Source organism: Callorhinchus milii, unplaced genomic scaffold, assembly GCF_018977255.1.
Source record: "Callorhinchus milii isolate IMCB2004 unplaced genomic scaffold, IMCB_Cmil_1.0 Scaffold12, whole genome shotgun sequence".
Lineage (NCBI taxonomy): Eukaryota > Metazoa > Chordata > Chondrichthyes > Chimaeriformes > Callorhinchidae > Callorhinchus > Callorhinchus milii.
Window position 1 is genome coordinate 7,650,398 of NW_024704753.1, and position 23,907 is coordinate 7,674,304.

At 40.7% G+C, this 23,907-nt stretch overlaps 1 protein-coding gene across 2 annotated transcripts in view; it reads right to left on the reverse strand.

Moving 5' to 3' along the window:
• Positions 1-23,907, reverse strand: part of LOC103179801 (protein tyrosine phosphatase receptor type G) — a 300,620-nt gene that overhangs the window by 19,454 nt on the left and 257,259 nt on the right. For both annotated transcript variants that reach the window (XM_042339618.1, XM_042339617.1), the window contains 4 exons: positions 21,611-21,702; positions 13,442-13,533; positions 5,677-5,773; positions 5,062-5,144 (listed from right to left, as the gene is read on the reverse strand). In XM_042339618.1, coding sequence (XP_042195552.1) covers positions 5,062-5,144; positions 5,677-5,773; positions 13,442-13,533; positions 21,611-21,702 — 364 coding nt within the window. The remainder of the gene's footprint in view (positions 1-5,061; positions 5,145-5,676; positions 5,774-13,441; positions 13,534-21,610; positions 21,703-23,907) is intronic.

Consider the following 23,907-nt stretch of genomic DNA (forward strand, 5'->3'; position numbering starts at 1 on the left):
ATTGGCTCACGTCAGCGCCTCCGCACCTCAGGCGCTGACAGCATCAGCATCCAAGGCTGCACTCTCCACCTCTCAAAGCCGGTCAGGAACCTCGGGGTTCTGTTCGACCCTGAGCTGTCCTTTCTCCCTCATATCCGCACCACAACTGGCACCGCCTTCCATCACCTCCGGAACATCGCCAGACTATGGCACTACCTCACCCCTCACGCTGCTGAAACTCTGGTCCACGTCTTTATCACCTCAAGGCTGGACTATGGGAACTCTCTCCTCGCCGGCCTTCCCGGCACCTCCCTCCACAAGCTGCAGGTCATTCAGAACTCTGCAGCTCGTGTACTGTCCCGCACCAGGCTTCGCGACCACATCACTCCCACCCTCGCTCGCCTCCACTGGCTCCCCATCCCCCAGAGGATCGAATTCAAGATCCTCATCCTCACCTACAAGGCCATTCACTGCTCCCTCCTACCTCTCTGACCTACTATCCCCCTACCTACCTGCCCGTACCCTCCGTTCCTCTGGTTCCGGTCTGCTCCACATCCCCCGCCCCAACCGCCCTACCATCGGTGGTCGGGCCTTCAGCCTCTCAGCCCCGAGCCTCTGGAACTCCATCCCCCAGTGCCTTCGCCGCCTCCTCCCTTTCCTCCTTCAAGGCTGGTCTCAAGACCTTTCTCTTTGACCGTGCCTTCAGCTCCCCTCTTGACTCTCTACCCCCTCCTCGACCCCTCCCTTCCCTCCCCTCCCCCTGACCATTTCCCCCCTGCTCGGGTCCTGACCCAACCGTCCAGCGCCTTGGGACATCCTCCCGACGTGAAAGGCGCTCTATAAATGAAATCTTGTTGTTGTTGTTGTTGAAAGTGACGATTCATACTGGTTTTGCAAGAGCTTGTAACCCCTTGGTACCAAGTGCTGATCTTCACATGTCTTCATGGACTAATTCACCAGCTTCTCCAATGTAAAAATGAAAGGGAGACAATGGTGAGTGTGTTTGGAAGGAGGAGAAATTATGTGCCTTGGACCAGTGATGGTCTTTATAAAATCTAAATATTTACAGCGTGGAAGGAAGCCATTCGACCATTCATATCTGTGCTGCTGTTAGCTCTCTCATTAACTATTTACTTTCATCAAATAAAAAGTCAATTCACTTTACAGTATATTCTCTGAAGCGCTTTGAGACATCTCAAAGGTGCGATAAGGCGTACTATCAAAATGCAACGATTATTATTATATGCCATTCACTGTTCTTTTTCCATAACTCTTTAATATTATTTTTCTTAAAAAGTATTTATCAAATTCCCTTTTAAATTGTCCCAAGGACTTAGCTTAACCATCTCTTTGTGATATTTTTATAACCTTCTGAATAAAACAGGCAGTCCCACACTTTCAACAGTGTTTTAGTCAGTGTTCTGTTACAGAGTCTCCTTCATCACTGCAAAGAAAAGTAACGACTTGATTTGCCTCCCATTGTTCTCATTCACTGAACAGTGAAGCACTTTGAGACGTCTAGAAGACGTGAAAAGCGCTATAACAAATGCAAGGATTGGTATTATTATTGTCTCATTTCCAGCCGACCATGCTGTGATTCACTGAACAGAACAAAGGAGTAAAACACAAAATACTGCAGATGCTGGAATCTGAAACAAAAACAGAGAGAGCTGGAAAAATTCAGCAGGTCAGGCAGCATCTATGGAGAAAGGAAGGTGAGTCAATGTTTTGGGTCCACGACCCTTCGAAGCGTTTTCCCAACTCTCTGTTTTTGTTTTAGAACAAAGGAGTAAATGAGCTTTGTAGCATTGATTTATCTATCTATACAACACTTGCTTGCAGCAGACAAATGAAGGGCATATATGTGTATATGTGCTACATAGAACTTTTCTGAAGTTTCAGACTTCATGGATCTCAAGTTCACTCCGAAATGATTTTATTAGAGAGGTGAGTGGGGTGGGTGGGGGCGGGGGGTGCGGGGGTTTAATAATAATAATAATCCTTGCATTTGATATAGCGCTTTTCATGTCAAAAGCGCTTCACAGAACACACTGTAAAGTGAATTGACTGTATATTTGTGGGCGAACGCGGCAGCCAATTGCGCACAGCAATGTCCCACAAACAGTCGTAGAATGAAAATGACCAATTTATTATTGTTTTTGGTTTTGGGGGGATTATTATTAGGCTCTGTGTGGAGTAAGGAAACTTGCCCAAGGTTTCGCCCTGACCTGCCTGGAATTGAACTCAGGTCTCTCGCTTGCAAAGCGAGTACTCTAACCACTGAGCTACAGGACTCCACAATGCCTGAATGGCTTCCTTCCATGCTGTAAATATTTAGATTTTATAAAGGGCATCACTGGTCCAACGCTGGCAGTATATGGCTGGATGCTCTCTTTACTCTGCCACACATGCATGGACCTCAAACTCAAGACAGTACACTCAGAATGGCCAGTTTTCCCACATCAGACATGTTTACTTATGCTTTAAATGAGGATAATCAAATTGGTGCCAAATTACAACAGCAACAAAACTACATTTGTACCTTAGGCTCTGTTAGCATCAACCTCCATGGTCACACACTACAACTCACCAAGCCAGTCAGGAATCTCAACTGTCTTTTCTTTCCCACATCCAAGCCACTCTGCCTTTCCTCACCTCTGTAACATCGCCCAACTCCGCCACTACCTCACCCCTCAGGCCGCTAAAACTCTTGTTCATTCCTTCATCACCTCCAGGCTTGACTATGCAAACGCTCTGCTTGTCGGTCTTTCCAACTCCTCCATCCGGAACTCTGCAGCCCGAGTCCTCTCCCGCACCAAACTCCATGACCCCATCTCCCCCGACTCCATTGGCTCCCTATCCTTCAGAGGATCCAGTTCAAGATCCTGGGCCTCACATACAAAGCCCTCCATGGCCTCGCCCCACCCTACCTCTGCGACCTCCTAACCCCCTACCAACCCGCCCGCTCCCTCTGCTAAGCCAGCTCTGCCTGCTCCATGTCCCCCGACACACCCGCCCCACCATTGGCAGGAGAGCCTTCAGCCACTCTGCCCCCAACCTCTGGAATTTTATCCCCAATCACTCTGCCTCGCTCCGTCTTAGCCTCCTTCAAGTCCCACCTCAAGATCCTCCTCTTCGACCGTGCCATCAGCCACCCACCTTCCCCTCCCCCCTCGCTCCTCCCCCACTGACCCCAGCTCGGGTCTGAAATGCTGTACACTGTCCAGCGCCTTGGGACGTCCTGCCAACGTGAAAGGTGCTTTACAAATGTAATCTTGTTGTTGTTGCATAGCGCCTTTCAAGTCAGGAGGATGACCCAAGGCGCTGGACAGTCAGTCTTTCGGACCCATGCTTGGGGTCTGGATTGGGGAGGGTGGAGGGCAGTGGGGGAAGCAGGGTGAACGAAGGCACGGTCGAAGAGGAGGATCTTGAGATGGGTCTTGAAGGGGGCAAGGTGGTCGGACTGTGGGATGGAGTTCCAGATGTTAGGGGCAGAGTGGCAGAAGGCCCGCCTGCCAATAGTGTGGCAGGCGAGGCGTGGGATGTGAAGCAGGCCGCACCCCGCTGAGAGGAGGGAGTAGGCAAGCTGGAAGGGGGTTAGGAGGTTGCAGAGGTAGGGAGGAGCAAGGCCATGGAGGGCTTTGAAGGTGAGATCCAAGATCGTGAACTGTATCCTCTGAGTAATGGGAAGCCAGTGGAGTTGGGTGAGGATGGGGGTGATAGGGTTGCGGAGCCTAGTAAGGGAGAGGACATGGCTGCAGAGTTCTGGATGATTCTTTGGAGGGAGGAGTTGGGGAGGCCGACAAGCAAGAAGTCTGCATAGTCAAGCCTCAATGTTATGAAAGCGCGTATGAGGGTTTCGGCGGCTTGCGGTGTTAAGACAGTTCCAGAGCCGGGCAATGTTGCGGAGGTGGGGGAAGGCAGAGCAGGTCATGGCACGGATATGGGGTAGAAAGGATAGTTGAGGCCAACGTTCCGGACTGGCTTAGCAAGGTGGAGTGCAACCATGGATGGTGATGCTGTCAGCGCCTGAGGTCAGCATCTGAGCTGACGGTAGCAAATCAGGAGAACCTCGGTCTTGTTGACATTCAACTGAAGAAAGTAGCTCTCATCCAGGACTTGATGTCTGAGAGACATTATATCAGGACAGCAGTGGTCCTAGTGTCAAGGGGGAAGATAGAGGTACAGTTGGGTGTTATCCGCATACATGTGGAAGTTGACTGCAGATGGTGTCACCAAGAGGGAGCATATAGGTATTGAAGAGGAGGGGACCAAGGACAGAACCCTGAGGAATGCTGCAAAAGACAGTGCGGGAGCTAGAGGAGAAACCATTTGTGGAGATGAAGTGGATGCGGTGTGAGAGGTTACAATCTGAACCATTCAAGGACAGAACCATGAAGGTTGAGGTGAGAGGAGAGGTGGTGGATGAGGATAGAGTGGTCAACGATGACGAAGGCAGTAGAGAGGTCGAGGAGGCAGAGGGAGCCCTGGTTCCAGATAGACAGAATGTCATTTGTCACTTTGACCAGGGCTGTTTCTGTGCTGTGGCGGCATGGAAACCCGATTGGTGGAGTTTGTGAAGGGAGTGGCGGGTTTGTACTTCACATTATAGGCAGGTTTGTACTTCACATTCACGAGGAACTGGACTAAGACTGCTTAACTCCTGTTACTTTGGTTTCCCAAAGCCAACAAGCTTCCCACTGCTTGGGCAGCTGGGACCAAGTGGGAAGAATCCTAGTTCCCAGATACTGGGCTCCTTCTTCAAATCCTGCCAACAAACAAGGCTGGCTGACCCTTCATCATCATCAGAGCTCTGGAGGGACTGAGAGCACCAAGAGGATTTACTTTATTCTGATCTTCTATTGTCATGTGTGTTACTATCTCAGACAACAGCAACAACAAAATACATTTGGAATGCGCCTTTCACGTCAGGTGGATGGCCCAAGGTGCTGGACAGATAGATTCAAAGAGGTACCCCATTATACCTGTCCTCCTTCCACAATACAGTATTTTGGTGAATAAGAGAAATAAGAGAATACATATTTTAGTAAATAAGAGAAATATTGATAAATAATAACTTACGTCAACATAATTGGCATTGATGTAGTCACTGTGCTTCGAATCCTTCCCAGCTAATGGTCTTAGCTTAACTCTACTGTGATCATCTGCGGAATGAAATGTCAGTCTAGTAAGAATAATCTCCTTGAACTGCAAAATTCATTGTAAAACCTATGTTAATTGCTGTAAAACCACAGTAAGTATTATGTGAATGGTGCAGTTCAGTGTAAATATTCAACTGTTAGAGAGTTAATAACTGAAATTCATGTTTAAGCTGAACAGAATTTGTAATTAAAATCAAATCTCTGGGTAAATAAATCCCAGTTTCCATACATATTATGGGCAATACATTCCTCTTATCGCTAAGTGCAATGACAAAATATTCATATTTCACATTACAAGTGCACATCATCAATGTTACTAACTTCGTGACAAGAAGCCTTATAATATGCATTTAAATAACACCCTTCATGTAAAACAAACTTCTCAAAACAATTCCTGAAATAAACTTGCATATCATCCCTTATATTTCTTCCTTATACTATTTGAACCCCAAGGCCACAATTACAACACTCTTTATATACCTCAGTAAGATAGATTTGAATAATGTGTTGGAAATATAATATAATGTAGTCTTACATGCTACAATGTTGATGTATCGATTTTTGTGCTTGTTATCTGGATGATTGGAATGTTCTGCTGTGATGTTCATATCAGCTGTGCAGCGTTGCACTTCCTGGAAATTGAAAAAGGCAGGAAAAAAATCTTAATTATTCCCTATATGAGGATTCCAAACATATTTACTACATAAGAACAAAACAAACGACACTACGCACAATAATTGACCAAACCAAAATTTATGTTTGATGTGCAAATTACACAGCAGTAAATATTTTGATTATGGAAATATATAACTGGTGGCTTTGTTTTGAAAAAAAGTTTTATTTCAGTTACTGGAACAAATAACTAGTATTTTATGTTGGTTCAAAATAAAAATCATATGCACTTTACAAATAACAATCCTTGCGTTTGCTATAAAACCTATAACAACCACGACGAGTTGCACTAATATAATGCCTGACTCCTAGCCAGGCAGGGGAGGTGACCGTAAGCTTAGCCAAAAAGGAAGGGTTTTGGGCAGGACTTGAAAAAGGGGAGAGGTGGGGCAAGGCGGTGGGATTGAGGGAGAGTGTTCCAGTTTTGGGGCGTGGTGGCTGAAAGAGTGACCTCCAGAGGATGAGAGGGACGAGCAGGAGGCCGGTGCCAGTCGAGCTGAGGCGCCAGGTGGTGGATTGGGGAGTGAGTTGGTCGGAGAGGTAGGGAGGTGTCAGTGAGTGAATGGATTTGAACATGAGTGTGTGGATCTTGAAGTCGATCCGTTCGGTGATGGGGAGCCAGTGGAGCCCGGCCAGAACTGGGGAGATCATGATAAAATATCTCAAAAAGAATGTCATAAGGAATTGCTGTCAAGTGTATTTTTGTAGGAATATGACTTCCCTTTCCCTTATCCATGGAAATATATTATGGAGGATATTGTATAATTTATTCATTTATATTTGAGTAGTGTAAACCAAGTGTAGAAGGGTTAGGCATTATTGTCATGAAAATATGTCTGCTTTACATATGTTTGCTTTTTAAACACTATAAAATCGTATATACAATGTTTATATTGTATATGGATTAATAATTATTGGAACACTTAAAACGGTTCATTTAGCAGTCTGTGCAGGAAGCTAGGCCAATAATCCCAAATGGGCATTTGGTAATTTTTACCCAGTATTTTTGAAAACCTGATCAAAGTTTCAGTCCCACTGCCCCAGCATTGCATTTATGATATACCAGTTAGTGGGTCCAGCCTCCATCTTATGTAATATTAAAGGGAAGAACGTTTTTTCATTCAAGTTAATATTCCAGTTAAATATTTTAGGTTACTAACGTAATGATAATGTTTACAAGCACAAGGCCTAGGCCTACTCTACCGAAGTCTTTAAAAGTGCGCTTATCATAACAACCCATTTGTCACCATCTACAGCTCTGTAAATGAGCAACCAAGATAATTCAAACATGGTACTCTGTCTCTACTGAGGGTAAAATGTTTAGAAAAAATGTAAACAAAATCACATAAAGATGTTTGAAAATTGAAGCAACAATAAATGTTCAAACCGGGACAGTATCATTAATAATCTATCCTCGCTTCAACTAAAGTGCATTAAAATGATTTATGTGAAAGATGATTTAGATAGGATGTTACTTCATCAAAACTGAATTCATGTGCAGCTAACTTGCAAAGAAATGCTTGAATAAAAAACAATGGGAGTTAAATGAAATAATCCTTTGAAATCACCCGGATTAAAGAACATGCATGTGCTTATCCAGATTCCACTGTAATAAAGCTACGATATAGTAGACAATTACAAATTTAGCTCAGAAAATGTAATTCAACAAATATCTTATTTAAAGTTATCAAAGTTGTAACTTTTCTACAATATGCTTTACTATTTTTAATCTTATCTGCATGTATTTTTTATTTAGAGGTTATGTAAAATATATAGGAACAGGTATTTTACTACCAAATGTATCCCGGTCATATGCAGTTGTGGTTCCAATAGTCAAAAGCCTCCGAAGGTTGTCAGATTTCAAATAAACTTGTAATTTTCTTCAAACATATAATTGTTTAGGCTCACATCAATGATGAGGGGTATCAGTGTTGGGGAATGGAACCCTATTACTTTAGGATGCAGTTTTAGTTCAGTAGTTCTCAGGTTAAGTATAGTACAGGCGAGAGTCACAGTAAAGCTTTTACTTCACCCAGCAATGTGCCTTACACCGATCTTAGAGCAGCCCCTGGTGTGGATTTTTCAACTTTCTCGTCACCTAATTGGCACATATGTCCAGTCTCAATGCCAATGTATCTGCAGTTTTGTCTTGTGGGCTTCACGGACCCTAATTAAATGGTAATTTTAACTCAGTCCACCATCCAATCACCTTCAAAAAAANTTTTACCAGAAGAAATTTCTCAGTTGCTGTTTTATTCTGACATGCAGATGAAGTATGTGAACAACTCAACTTTCAATTAGATTACAACTTTAGAATACTCTCTTGGGTATTACATATTTTAATAGTGTGAGCAGATCACTGTTAACTGGAGAAAATACCAGTACCCGTTCTGATAGAAAATAAGATTTATTTAGTATCGGAAAACCAATTAATTACAATCCTGAGTTCAGATAATATAGATAAACTACCTACAATTTGCTTAGCATAACAATTTTTGTAATGCTCATGTTGTCACTAAATTTTGAAATGATTTTAGATGTCATTAAATAGAAAATCCCTGCTGCTATTATGTCAAAACAAATGTGACCATTCTCCAGTGGAAGGGAAAAGCGGGTGGGGGGGGGAAGGAGGCAGTCTAGTGAATTTCAAGGAATTGAATACCTCCATTGTGCTCAAATTTTAGTCTCATGTTCATGTTACTGCAATCAGCAGCAAAACATACATATGAACCTTCAGCGCAGTCCTGCAATAGGTACGGTTGTGGTCTTGGAACAGTTTAGTTCTGTCAGTTCCAGTTGAACAGAAAAGCACCAGCACAACACAAATACCATTGCACATCATGACACTCTAGTCTTCGTGCAGTGAATAATGCCGTTTGGGTGAAGAGGCAGCAATTTCTTTCCAAATGAACAGGGAACAAATAGGATGAATCCTTCTAGCAGTGTATCCGTGTTTATCAGCAGTATTGCTTAAACAAGCGTCTGATTAACTTTTGCTTTATTCAATCTATGAAAGTCACGTATCTTATTCAACACAACCAACTGATTACTGAACCTCTCCTGGAATGGAACATTGCATTCTGTTTGGCACAGCAATTTATTCTGTGGGGTTGCTAAGTGACTGGGTGTTAGTATACCACAGCAAATAAAACATATACATGACAAGAATAGGAAAAGCCAAATTTAACTGAATCCAAAAGAAAAAGCATTAATAGACTGCTTGGATGCAGATCTGCATAGAACAAATAGAAAACTACAAAGGTGAGGTTTTTGCATGCCCTATATTCCAGTGTCTCACACTGCATGAGCAGGGAACCTGATTTCTATTTACTGCACATTACAAAAATGTCCTGATCCACTTCAATAATAAATTGGTGAGTCATATTTTATTGTGAAATTTACACCTATTCATTCACATGAACTGCAGCACAAATCTACATTCTATACTATGGAGAAATGCCATTGTCTGAGCTCTCTTTTATTTTTAAAGCTGAGGCAGGTGAGAAGGAGTTTTCATTTTCACTGGCAATATCTTAAATATCCACTCTAAGTAAATCTACCTAACTGCATGCTAAAATTCCCTCCCCATCAACACAGATTTGACATTTCAGCTCACATCATAAGACACAGCTTTAATAAAACATCAACGCTGGAAATCCACAGAAGATCAATCAGCATGTGAAGAGAAAAATAGCTTAACATTTTGGGGACTCAGTTCTGCAGCAGGATTGTATCTGTAACGTTAACCTATTTTTCCTCTTTTTCAATGCCAATTTACCTGTTGTGGATTTCCAATACTTCACTTTCAGGACAACAATATTCCACAATAATTTAAACCGTTGACTTGTGAGAATGCAGAATATGTCCAAAGGCTTGAATATAATGCATTTTACAGTGTGCCATAGGAGAGAACGTCAACAGGAGGTTGTGCTTCCAGGAAAGGAAGTTTAATAACATTTCAGTGACATTACTGTTACATCAGTAATGATGCACATTTCTAACTCTCTTCGTAAAAGAAAGCTTTATTTCTCCACCCGCCATCCATTATTTCTGATGGAATGTAAATAGTATTACACTGGATACAGATTGATCATTTTGTGTTGAAAGAAAGATCCAGGCAATTAACAAGTGAGGAAGATGTCACACCAAAGAAACTAAATAACGAATTTTCTCCATATGAATTTCAGAATCAAAATTGAGTCAAAACCACATTAAGAAAAGCAGAATAATCTGTTATATAATGTTTTTGTGTGGGGAGAAGGGAGGTAAATTATGGCCGAGGGATTATATAAAATACATTTTATGGCAAACTTTTATTTCAGTTGGTTTATACCGCACATATGATTTACATCATGAGCTGTGATACTCATGATCCAAAATGAGTCAAGGTTATGTGACAACACACAATTGACAACAGGTAAAACATAATCACTGGTAAATGTAAATCACATAAATATAGATCTTGTGAAGGGCAGCTTCAGGTGCCCTGTACTCTCATTCCCTGGATTATCCGTCCAGTTTATTTCCATTCCTTCCTCCTCTCCCTACTCACAACCATCATGTGGATTGTGCTTCTGAATTATCCAGACTTTTCTCACAAATTATATGAAAGACAGATTATATTGAGAAGCAAGTTCACCTTTATTTCTCTAATCACAAATGTCAGATGTTGAACATTTTTTTTAAACATAACTCTACGTAAACATATGTACTTTAAAGTTGTTCTGGGATCTACGCAGTAATCGCATAGCAAAACTCGCTCTTTTAACAAGAGATTGAGATTTCAATGGACACATTTAATGAACCCAGTAAACAGCCCGGGCTCCAGTAAACAAGAGGGTTAACAATGATACATTCCCATATCCATGTTAATATACATGGCAAAAGGTACCATGAAAAGCTTTAGACATTATTGAATGCTCTATTTAGAAAGACAACCCTTCCTAAACATTACAGCTTTTTACACAATTGTCTATCAGTTAAAAATTGTCTGCCAGCTTCAGGTATTGCAGTATATAGATCTTTATTCTGACTGCAAAATAACATAAAAATTCAGAACAAAGCATACCAATTGTTCACAACAGATTCACAAAACTGACCTTTAGAAACAGACTGCAGTAAGGTTTAAAACAAGATATTGTAAAGTAATCAAGGCAGCCTGAAGGAAACGTGATTAAAAAAAACAAGAAATGCAATTAGCAGCGCAGTATTGTAGCAAGTCAGTGAACTTAACACTGAACCACGCAGAGCAAGGACACAGGTCTTCAACATACCAAGAACCCAATTTGGGCAGAGTCATCCGAAGGCAGTGACCAGACAGCAAGAGAGAGAGAGTAAATGTTAGTGAAAGTGTTACCCTGGGTCACTCTTACACAGATTGCCTGGCCACCTTATTGTCAGGGAAATGGATAATGGAGGACCTACTGTTGGCAAGGATGGGGAAACGGGGGTCGACAGGGAGAATATAGCTTGCAAACAAACAAAAAAAATTACATCAAATATATATTAGATCTCGATGACTGCATTAATTTAGCTAAAAACACAAAGTCTACTATAAATATGGCTGCATTGAAGACATGTAAGACATTATTTTATAATAAACACATCACCTTAACATATATTTTGCTATTTATGAAGACAGTAGAAGTGCACAGATGGGAAGTTATTTACTTTGAAAGACCAAATGATGATTGAGCAGAGATACAGAGGCTTTTAATTGTGTTGACAGTATGCAGGACAAACATTTGGCCCTAGAGAATTGCATTTGATCAAGATGATCTAACTCAAACCAGCTCAAATCTATTATTCATGATCTGGCAGACTATTGCTATTAATCACATCTATTTGTTATACTATTAAATGTACTACCGAATAATTTCATCTTATAAACAAATCAGGATGTGTGATGAAAAATGAATTAATTTATCCAAATGGCTGTTGTGCTCCATCACCTTTCAATCTTGTGTTCCGAATTCCAGCCATATTCATTTTTGTAACAGTTTAAGGTGTTTATCAGAAAAAGAGTTGAAACACATTTTGAAGCCTTACGAAGGACTTTTGTTTGTCTGGTTTGTGAAAAATCCAGTGTATTTGCATCAGTGGAAATTTCATTGTAATTTCATAACAATATTGAAGAACACGCAAAAATCAATTTTTAGCTGTGGGAAAATAGTCTCCATTTACAGGACGTAAGAAAAATTGAAAATTCCAATCATTTGAATACTTAGCAAGTGAATAAATCACCAGTACAAACGTCATAGACTTAATGTCGGGGATGGGGTGGGGGGAGTGGGGTAGAATTCTATGCCATTTGCAATGATGGTAATACACCATTTCTGACAGCAGTACTGTGTACTATGCAGGCTTGTGACAGAGTATTAAGAGAGCAAATGTAATTGAAAGTAGTATTAGGATCACTAAACTTAGAAATGTAGTGACTAAAGGAGCAAGCCTAGGAAAGTATTCATAGATCAACAAGAGCCGTGATAAAATAATTTTCAGGTAATAACTTTATCTTGCTAACATTTGTTATGTGTTCGAATTATTGGAATTTTCGATTTTCCTTAGGTCCTGTTTAGGAGACTATTTTCCAAGAACTAAATTGATTTTCGTGTGTTCTTTAATATTGTTATGAAATTACAGTGAAAGACCCACCGATCCAAAATACACTGGATTCTTCACAAACCGGACAAGCAAAAGTCCTTTGTAAGCCCTCAAAATGTCTGCCTCAGCTCTTTTTCTTATAAACACTTCACACTGCTGCGAAAATAAGAATAAGAATTGCATGGATTTGGGAAGCAAACTTTGGGACCAAGGAGGGGGAAAAAAGAGAGATTTCTTTTACAAAATACACAAACAGTCAATGAAGCACAGCAGCTGGAAGAGATCACATCGTAGAATGCAGGAAGTGGATATCATGAGGCTCTTTGAATCTTGAAAGGGATGACATGCAGAAGAACAAGCACCACTCCAATCCAAATTTCCGCAACACTTCTTCATGAGAGTGCTCCAAGATGCAGACATATGCTGTGCTTAAACCAGTGAAGTATTTTCCAGCCCTAAAGCAGGAAATGCAAAAACTGTGCAGTCACAGACGGTTGATATCAAGAGGCACTTTTAAGTGCCTTCTGAACCAGATCCCCCAATAAAGAAAGCATCTCCACATTTAAATGCTGTATATCTAAAATGTCACAGTATTGAATTCCGCTATACGTTCACCTATACGTTTACAGAATGACACCAGGATATTTTTTTTCTAGAACTTCCAGGGATTTTTCTAGGTGTTTCAAATGAACAAAATGAAAGTGTGGAGCATCTAGAAAAAAATACAGCGACATTTTTCATAATTCACACAGGTACAAGTTGGATAAATGCGTGGACAAATAGCCAATTGTAAGATTATGTGAAGCAGGAAGTTACCAATTACTACCAGCTACAATAAAAAGGAATGTACTGAACTTGCATCTTCAGTACTACCCTAGCTTCCACTTTACAACTTCATTTAAGTGATATCACATAATGAACCGATACAAATCAGTTACAAGCTGAAAACCTTCAATTTATCTAGTGCACAACACCGAGAGAGACAAAAAAAACAAGTTTTATAACTGTTGGAACAGTTGACGTACCTCAAATTCTTCTGAGAATCCATGTTGATTATTGGCCCACAGTTCATTGATATGCTTAACAAACTGCTTGACTGGAATGGCCTCCATGTCATCTGTGGGGGGAGGGAGGGGGGGGGGGGGAATTGAGAAGAATTAGCATTAGGATTTTGCTAAGCAATTCACAGAGGTCTGTGTAGGAGAACAGGACAGATAATTTGTTTTTCTACAAATCTGAAGGTGTTAAATTCAAAACAAAGCACATGTGGGAAGCAGACTCAAACACAGCAGAATTACATTTTAACTAAACTAGGAAAGCAATCCGGTGGGAATTGAGAGCTTCCAATTATTTATTTAATGATGGGAGCAGAATCACACCTGCGCTAGGCGTGAAACAATTAATTCTTCAGAACAAAGCATCGCCGAATATTAGCTTCATTTCCACAGAGGGGTTACACAATGCAGAACCTTTTTTGCGCATTTGGAGTAAGTTAACAAATCTGGTTTGATTTTTCTGGGCAGACAATTAAATTTGAATGCAATAGGAATCAAAATCCTAGTACTAAAATAAAAAAAAGTGAGATTATGTAAAACTCATAAAACATAGTACCTCAATCGGAAATACAAACAGTATGAATCTGACAACAACAACAACAAATTGCATTTATATAGTGCCTTTCATGTCAGGAGGATTAAAATATTTTGAATTGATTTGGACAAAAACTGTGGTTTAAAGATTTCTAGATCAAACAGCAAATTCCAATCAAACTTGTGAAAAATGAAGCCTCAGGCATTAGGTAAGTGTAAGTGGAATTTCAAAGAGGAAACAAAGTAGTGATTTCAAATCATTCGCAAAGGTTAAAGCTCCATTCTTAACTGACATTTGAAAACTCAAAAGTGTATTAGAACAATATGCTAAATAAAACTCCCTTGAAACATAGGACAATATCAGTAGAAATTAAGGCAACTCTGGGGGAAAGGATCTCCATCACTGACATGTTTGAAAGCATTGTATCTCACTGCTTTTCTCAACATTGCCTTTTAGCTCTGGCACTTCAGCAAATTCTGTCTATTGACATTTTGAGCCGTGGAACATGGTTGAAAGCAAAATGTCAGATGAATGGATCATTATTTATTCCAGATTTCTCAATGACTGACATCCCCAGGCTTATTTGGTTCAATAGCCCTTAAAATTCAATTCTCTTAATCAAACCAAAACAGTACAATATGCTTATAGATAGAGTGGCATTGATGCTGTGCATGTTAATTTCAGAACAGATACAGTACCTTGAACTACAAAATGAAAGTGACAACAAATAGCTGAAATTGAGGGTGAGAAGGAAGAGGAATGTCTCTCTTGTAATAAAATACTCAACTGCAGGTTACGCTATTGGCTGAATTAAAGATTGTATATGTGTGGAAATCCATGGGCAATCCATCTGTGTATCTTTCTGATTGCTCCTTAGAAACTAATCAAAGTAGCTCCATCTGACACCTGGGTCACCCCATTCTATTGAAGGCACAGTTGGACCATACAGCAACTTGATATGGGAAGCAATTAGGAGTGTATTGCATTGTGAATCAATTAACAGCACCAGGTTAGAATTGCCAATGGAATACACCCAGAAGGGACATTATTTAAATGTATGACCTCTGGCTTTCTGACGAGTGTCAGACACGTACAACAGGAATGGAGACTTTTCCCTAGGGTGATTGGGCTTTACGTTGAAAATGTTTCATTGTATTGGTAAAGTCACTATTTAACAGGAACACTGAGGTTTGTTAATTAAAGGGAGCTGCTTGCCTTAATTTTGGACCAAACTTTACTTGAAATAAAATGTATTTATATTTACAGAATTGATAAGTTGCTGGGCTGATATGGATCCTCCACCACAGGATTGCACTCGGGATGCAGTGGAAAGTCAGCTGCAATGAAACGGCACCTGGCCTCACAACATCTGTACAAGGAGTTCAGACATATCTGATAAGCTACAGACTTGCAGAAAGGATGGGAACTGCATTTGGTGGCCCAAAATAATTATACTTTACATACTGCTTTGTTTGTAAATATTAGTGCATTCTAGCGCATACTGAGATAGGTTTTGGTTGCCATTTTCCATTTTTGGGATATCGTCCCGACGGGAAAGGTACGACTGTTTGTGGGACACTTTTGTGCGCAATTGGTGGCCACATTTTGCCCACAAATATACAGTCAATTCACTTTATAGTATATTCTGTGAAGTGCTTTGAGACGTCTAGAAGACTTGATAAGACGCTATATCAAATGCAAGGATGATTATTATTTATAATACTAATAGCAATATGCTGTTTTTGTTGTCCACTGAAAAAGCATCATAAAAACATTGATTTGCAGTAGAGCAGTTGTTAAAGAGGTTCTTTTCAATCAACACTGGATGCCTGAAATTCTTGTTGGAAATTGTTAACAACAACAAGATTACATTTGTATAGCGCCTTTCATGTTGGGAGGACATCTCAAGGTGCTGGACAGTGTACAGTATTTCAGACCCGAGCTGGGGTCACGGGGGGGAGAAGGGAGGGGAGGGGAAGGGCAATGGCATGGTCGAAGAGGAGGGTTTTGAAGCCGGACATGAAGGAGGCTAAGGAGGGGGTGAGGCGGAGTGATTGGCTGATGGAATTCCAGAGGTTGGGGGCAGAGTGGCTGAAGGCTCTCCCGCCAATAGTGGGGCGGGTGGGTCGGGGGATGTGGAGCAGGCCGGAGCCGGCTGAGCAAAGGGAGCCGGCGGGTTTGTAGGGGTTTAGGAGGTCGCAGAGGTAGGGTGGGGGGAGGCCATGGAGGGCTTTGTATGTGAGGACCAGGATCTTGAACTGGATCCTCTGAAGGATAAGGAGACAATGGAGTCGGGGGATAATGGGGGAGATGGGGTCACGGAGTCTGGTGCGGGAGAGGACACGAGATGCAGAGTTCTGGATTATCTGCAGCCTGTGGAGGGAGGAGTTGGGAAGGCCGACATGCAGGGCATTTGCATAGTTGAGCCTGGAGGTGATGAAGACATGAACAAGAGTTTCAGTGGTCTGAGGGGGAGGTATTGGCGGAGTTGGGCGGAGGTTACGGAGGTGAGGGAAAGCAGAGCGGGTCATGGCTTGGATGTGGGGAAGAAAAGACAGTTGAGGGTCGAACAAGACACCTAGGTTCCTGACTGGCTTGGTGAGTTATAGTGTGTAACCATGGAGGTTGATGTTGCCAGAGCCTGAGGTGCTGAGGTGCTGGCGCGAGCCAATTAGGAGCGCCTCAGTCTTGTTCACATTCAACTGTAGGAAATTTGCCCTCATCCAGGACTTGATGTCCGACAGGCAGTCTGTCAGGTCAGCAGTGGTCCTGGAGTTGAGGGTGGAGGCAGAAAGGTAGAGTTGGGTGCCATCTGCATACATGTGGAAGTTGACCCCATGTCTGTGGATGATGTCACCAAGAGGGGAGCATATAGATATTAAAGAGGAGAGAAAGAGCCAAGGATAGAGCCCTGGGGCACACTAGACGTGACAGTGCGGGGGCTGGAGGAGAAACCGTTAGAAGCAACAAAGTGGAGACGGTGAGAGAGACAGGAATCGAACCAGGCAAGGGCAGATCCGTGAAGATTAAGTAAAGCGGAGAGGCAGTGTATGAGGATGGAGTGGTCGACAGTGTCGCAGGCGGCAGAGAGGTCGAGGAGTACAAGGAGGGAGGCCTGATCACAGATGTTCAGAATGTCATTAGTTAAGAAGAACTTAGTCAAAATATTAATAACTGAACAATGGTAAACATCATTGATAAATCCCTTTATACAATGGAAGCCGATTCAGACGGACACATTGGGGACCGCCATTTTGTTCGGCACAAGGGGTATCTGAGGTTAGCTGAAATACCATCCCCATCCAGCAGAGGAACACTGCCAACACCGTACAGAACATACGAGTTTACTAGGTGAAAGAAGACCAAGGTGCATCCATCTAGTTCGCCGTACACCATCCTGGCAGTCGCTTGATGTATCGTGTCCCAAACTATATGCTGTATTCCGAGATATTATTTTCTAGCAGAAATCTAGCTAATTTATTCTTGAAACAAATTACATTTTTTGCTTCCACTGTCTCCCGAGGGAGCTTGTTCCATAAGTTTACTACTTGCTCGCTGAAGTCGTGTTTCTGTGGATTTATTCTGAATTTACTGCCCTTCAATTGCAGTATAATAATATGTAATAATGTTGTTTCAGTTGAAGCAATGTTAACTAACCAGTTAAAGTTAAAAATACTCTCACACAATTCAGTACAATATATTTTCCTTTGTTTGGCTGCAAAATATAGTCCAGGATTTTACTGCCCAGCAGAGGTGAGGCGGTGCTTCCTCCCTCCCATTGGACGGGAATGCACCAATTAGCGGCGGATTAGAGGTGATTGACAGCCTGCAGACGCTTGTGAGTGGATGGGCTCCAGCCATTCACAAGCAGCTCAGCTGTCAATCAATCATGATAGTCCCTCCCTTGTTCTTTCCCATTTCTCCGCCCCCCCCAATGATTAACAGCCCAACTCCAGCCGCTTGTGATTGGCTGGAGTCCACTGTCAATCGTAATTTGACTCCTCCCATTTATATCCAGGAGCCCCTTGTGGTTGAAATGCAGCTTCTGGACACATAGAAGGCCTGAGAGAGTAAACACAGCGGTGACCAGTACGCTATTTTGCCCAGAGTAACCGCATTTTTGTCCTAATCAACCGGGATATTTAAAACATCTATTTAGATTTACCCGACATTTGGGATTAACCGGCATCGGATAAAAGCGGATTCCATTGTATTTGCATGGGCTATGGTATGCTCAATCATTTCTTCCTCTAATTTTATGTCACTTTCAAAATAAAGCATATTTTTCCCAGAAGCTCAATATTTTAATGATGTCCCCAAATAGAATTTAAAAACTATTATGTGATGATGCCGTTTCAAGCGTACTGTAAAGTATCATATTCTACATCTCACATATAAACTTAAATCCATAAAATACACATTATGCTCACGACAAGAAACACTCATAATTTCATCCTGCATAATCCAAATTACCCTCATTCTTGCATTCACTCTGCCTCTAGTCTTTGTATTTGTATCTGATCTTCAGTGCAGTCTGGCCTGACATTTTAGTTCTGATTTGATTGTAATAATTTCATAAACTAACAATTTTGGACAACTCAGAATGTACAGCACTGACAAACCTAATATGCTACCCAGAGTATTTATTTGCTTCCGAGATATTCATTTCACTCATTCTTTTTATAGTCAGGTTATGAACTTGTTTATCCCATTAAGTGACACAAATTAATTTACAAGCTCTGGCTGTGACAAAGTCCTTTTGATCCTGTAGCAAAATAGAACCAAAACATCTCTAGTGTTACCCTCATTTGAGAACATTGAAGTTCAAGTGTAGCCTTGAGACTGCTCTGAATTAAGGATGTTCCCTCTGTATTGAGGATTGCCCAGCTGACTCCCCACAGCTCTATGGCACACAAGGGAATTTCAAGACAAAAGTTGCAAAAGCACAGAGGAGTTTGTCTACCCCACCATCCCCTCTTGTTAAGAGTTGTTGAAATTTTTATTCTTATACAGTATTATGCAAGTCAGAAGTTTTAAACATTGGAAGCAATCAGAGGTAACTGAAGAAAAGACCTCAGGGCTCAACTTGGGTCAAAACACTGAATTGAGCAATATAGCAATGATCAAAATAACTTCCCATGATGTTTAATACACCAATGGTTCAAGTTTCTTTTCAGATATTCTTTTACACTGGTGGATGTACAGCAGAATATTCATACTATTTTTTGAAGGTTGCACTAATTCCTTCAAATACTGTTCCAACTGCAACTGGCTATCTGCAACAGCAGATTATGCTGCAAATGGAATTATAGATTAGCTAACTGTTGTGCAACGAGAATGAAAATAGAAACAAATTTTGTATTTTTTCTACTAATGATCCAGAAAAGGGAATTAGTGTACCATTATCAAGATTTACACAATGCCAATTGCTGAAATGCATGCTGCTGTGTCTTTGGTTGCTAAGTAACTGAACACACTCCAGTTTAATAAAAGTCTTCACACTGTTGCTATGTACGTCTCAATAAATTGAGAATATGGTTCTACATTAAAAAAAATCATCCCATTTGGTTGACTACTGGAATTGGGACTAGAGGTTCACTCAGCCTCTCTCCTTTTCAAGAGCTCTGAGACACTATCCTGCATGAGGGGCACTATATAAATGCAAGTTGTTGTTTTTGAGATTGACAAAATGAGTAACATTGCCTAAAATATTCTGTGTGGGGTTGTGAAGGGCGGGTGAAGGAGTGGAGGCAAGTAGGTCTCCACAAGATTGAACTTGCTCTGAGCAGACATGTCTGTATAAGCCAGAGGTCTGCAGCATTGCAAGGCACCAGTGATGGTAGACTGGCTTGTCTGGCTCACCAATGAGACTTGGAGCTGCAGTTATGCCCTCAACCCAGTCAGTTGAAGTCTGAACTCCTTCTCCCAATGCAGTAACTAAATCATTTGTTTAACGACACTCCAGATGTTAGCTGAAACCATATTGGAAATTAATTTACAAATCATTTGCTGAAATAAAATAAGCTAATTTATAATTTGTCACAGATTTCTTGAAGAATGTCGAGTCTGGGTAAGAAATGTGAATTTTGCCATTTTCTAACTGATGTGTAGTGCGAGTGGAATTTTAGCCATGCAGCTGCTATATACAATTTGCAGGAAATGAAAAAAAACTAAAGTACAAAAAAAACACAATAGCACCAAAAATTCAGCGAGTACTGCTGATACAGTGGGAGCCCTGCATGTATTTGCAAAGCGCTTCTCTAGGCTAATGTAACCGTGTCAACATACAGCCTTGCAACAATTATTCAAAGTAAACAGGAGATGCTGATCAACAGCAACCAATGAAAATCCATGACAGTCAGTCAATGAAGATAATTTATCCAGGCAACCTTGTTTGTTACTGCACAGAGCAATAAAGCAATATGCATTCACTGCTACATCTGCTACACTGCTACTAGTATGAACTTATGAACAAGGTGCTGCAAGTAAAATAAACTGTAAATCCTCTAAAGTTAGCTTTCAAAAATATCTTTGTAGATGGCTACAAACTGGTAAAATCTTTGCCCTCTTATTTAAGGGTTAAGTAGCAATGAGTCTTTAACATTAAGTCTGCTGACAGTACTGTGAAGAAGGCGTTGCAGCATAAGGACTGTGGCTTCCGTTCTTACAATCTTACAGCTTATAACCAAATCATTGCCGTCTATCACTTTACTTACAGTTACTTGACAGACAAGAAAATTCAGAACATTTTTGCTTTTTGCTGTTGAGTGCCTGCAATCGAAGAGAAACCCTAATCCACGAAGCAGCATTATATTGACTGAGACATGTAAATGGTTTCAATATTTGTCCAAACCCAGCAGACATTGTTAAAATTTATTCTACATTATCTTGCTAGATGATAATGAAAAATTGTGCAGAAATTTCAATGTGTCCAAGATGATCTGTCTGTTATCCACACTCTGTTCAAAATGATCGTGAATGGCTAAAATACTACAATTTTCATAAAAACATAATAAATACACATGCATTAAACAGAATTCCTTATATGTTAAGTGCACTCACATTCTATGCACATGGACCTCTGAAGTTACCAACCTACTCTTCTTTCCCACCAACCAGCTTAAACAATGTCAAAATAGCTTGTTGTAAACCACGTTTGGAATTTTGACAGAATTTTATTTTTACATGAAATCAATCCTACTCTGCATTCAGCAAGCCCATAAATCATTTACTTCTATTGACAAACTTGAAATATCAATTAATGATTTAATCAGAATATGACATTTTCAATGTGAGGTGGCCAAGACATTCCAGCTAACATTTCTAGCTGACGTTTTCTGTTAATGAAATAAAATACATAAGCTTTTTTTAAAATTACCTTTAAATGTAAAAAAAAGTGTGCCACAGGACCCATATTCACAAAGAGCACTGACACACATTGTTACCTGAAAAGAAGGCAGACTTCAAAGGGAATTTGTGAACTGCAAATTGCTTGTGTAAATATAAAACTGAGCTCAATGGTATTTGCAGATTTGTAGTTGCATTGAGCATGCAAAAAAAAACCTCAGCATCTTAAAAGAATAAGCAAGGCATAATTCACTTACCTGGAATTGGGATAATAGGAATGGTTTCATTGGGAACGACGCGGGGAGAATTGCTATCCTCCACGTAAAAGTGAGCTGTCTGGAAACATTTTCTGCAGAGCAAAAAACAAATAAGATGGTCATTCCCTGGAAAAGTCTATGCCCAGACAGGAATTCAAGCTTTTGAATTGTTGGGGCCTGTAAATAGATCCCTGGCACAATGCCACTCTAAGTTGGTTCCTCATTGTTAACCACTGAATGCTTTTTCGAGTCTTTCAAAAAGTAATCCAAGAATTCAAACCATTACTAATTTAGATTCCTTCTGGAGTTTTTCAAGGGTATCAAAGCCACATCTTCACAAGTTTTAAAAGATAACAAAGCTACACTTTTGCAAATCGAATCCTCTAAAGCTAAACAGAAATTAAACAGTCTGCCCATAGCTTTCAGGTCAATATGTAGCAATAAAGGCTAAATTGAATTACAGCTACTGAGAAAGGGAAAAATCAATAGAAATTGCTCATGAAAAGGCCTCAAAATCAGGCCCCGAAAGGAAGAATATAAACATCACATAGGAGGATTCGAGCTAAACAAATCTGAGTCTGCAAAAGGCATGTGGGCACCCGATTTTACCTGTACTTGATGCAAAGTAATGAACACAAATTGGTCATCATTGAGAAGGCACAGACAAGGAAAGCACATAGAGCTCTGAACATCCTTTGCATGGTGATGTTGAGTGAAGTCAGACTCTAAAACTCCAGCGTCATTGCTCTTCTGATTTAATGACTTGCTTTGGGCTGGAACTGAATATCAAGTGAGTCTCTGTGTGCTCCTGTGACAGGAGGAGGGACTGGTCTGTCCATCAGGGTTTTCTCACAAAAGAATTATTACACTGCAATGATGCCCTTAATAAACCAATTGTGAGCACCTTGCATGCAAGCCTTAATGCTGCTGTTTCCCCACTCATATAAATTTATTGTTATCTCCCCGTAAACAAAAATGCCCTTAATGTTTTTCTAATGCACTGTTCTGTTACAAAGGGCAATCACACACTGTATAATTACTAAGTGATAATTACTGTCTGGTAATTAAGGCCTCATCAGTACTCAGCCCCAGATAAAGGGTTTGATGTGTGTATATTTATTACTCTGCTTCATCTCAACACTTCATGATCAACGTACCTAGTTATTTTCAATATTTTCAATAATTTCAAGCATGATGAATGTCAAGGATTCTGAATAAATGTACTATTCAAACCACACACAGACATGTCTTTGAGGTTTTATCACTTAATTTTCTCCATTAATTAGCAAACCTTTTCAACTCTGTTAATACTGCTCTTTTTATTCAGAGCTAAAGGACTAAATATAATCTTTACCTGGATTTAATGTGAGGATTTAATTAGCATTTTACAGTGTATGTAATTAACATGTGACTTTTGCAGTATATCTACAGCTGCTGTCTCCTGCAACGGAACATCAGCTGTAAAAAACACCAGTTTGGCTCACTAGTAGCACTCGCGCCTCTGAGTTTGAGATGTGGGTTCAAATCCCACTTCAGGACTTGAACTCACAAAGTGTAAGTCTGATAACACTCCAATTCAATGCTGGGGATGTGTTGCAATGTCGGAGGTGCCCTCTTCGGACAAGATTAAACTGGGGTCCCATTTGCCTGTTCAGGTGAATGTTAAAGATCCCATGGCACTACTTGAAAAGAGAAGAAAGTTTCTTCTCAAAGAAAATGTGTAAGTTTCTTCTCAAAGAAAATATGTAAGGTCAATTTATTCATCAGTCTATATACGCGCATAAGAATAAGTCTGGATTGTTTGTGAACACAGTGCCTGACTGACAACACTACATTAGTAGGGCTAGAGGCTACGGCAATGCAAAATTGATCAAAGATCAAACAGAATACACATTAAACCAAGCAGAGGGGCAACCCCAAGTGACAGAACAGATTCCTAATTATTCCTAAAATTATGCTCTTTTTATTCCTCTCCATACACGGCTGATCACATCCAACACATGCAGGAGACCAGGTTTTAGACATCAGCATAATTTCCAATACCTAAGATCCCCTGAGCTTTGGCTGGCAATAGGCAGGTTTCCCAAATGATGGCTGAGCGCATTGTAAAGGCTTTGTTTAGAACATACTTATTGGTAAGCACTAAAATTACAATGAAAAATGGTGATCATGCTTTTCTGTAACTTTATTCATAATAATAAGTAATCCTTGAACTTGATACAGCACCTCATCTTGTCAAAATGTCTCAAAGACCGTTGTAGACAATTGTTGTGAAGTGAACGGATTGTATATCTGTA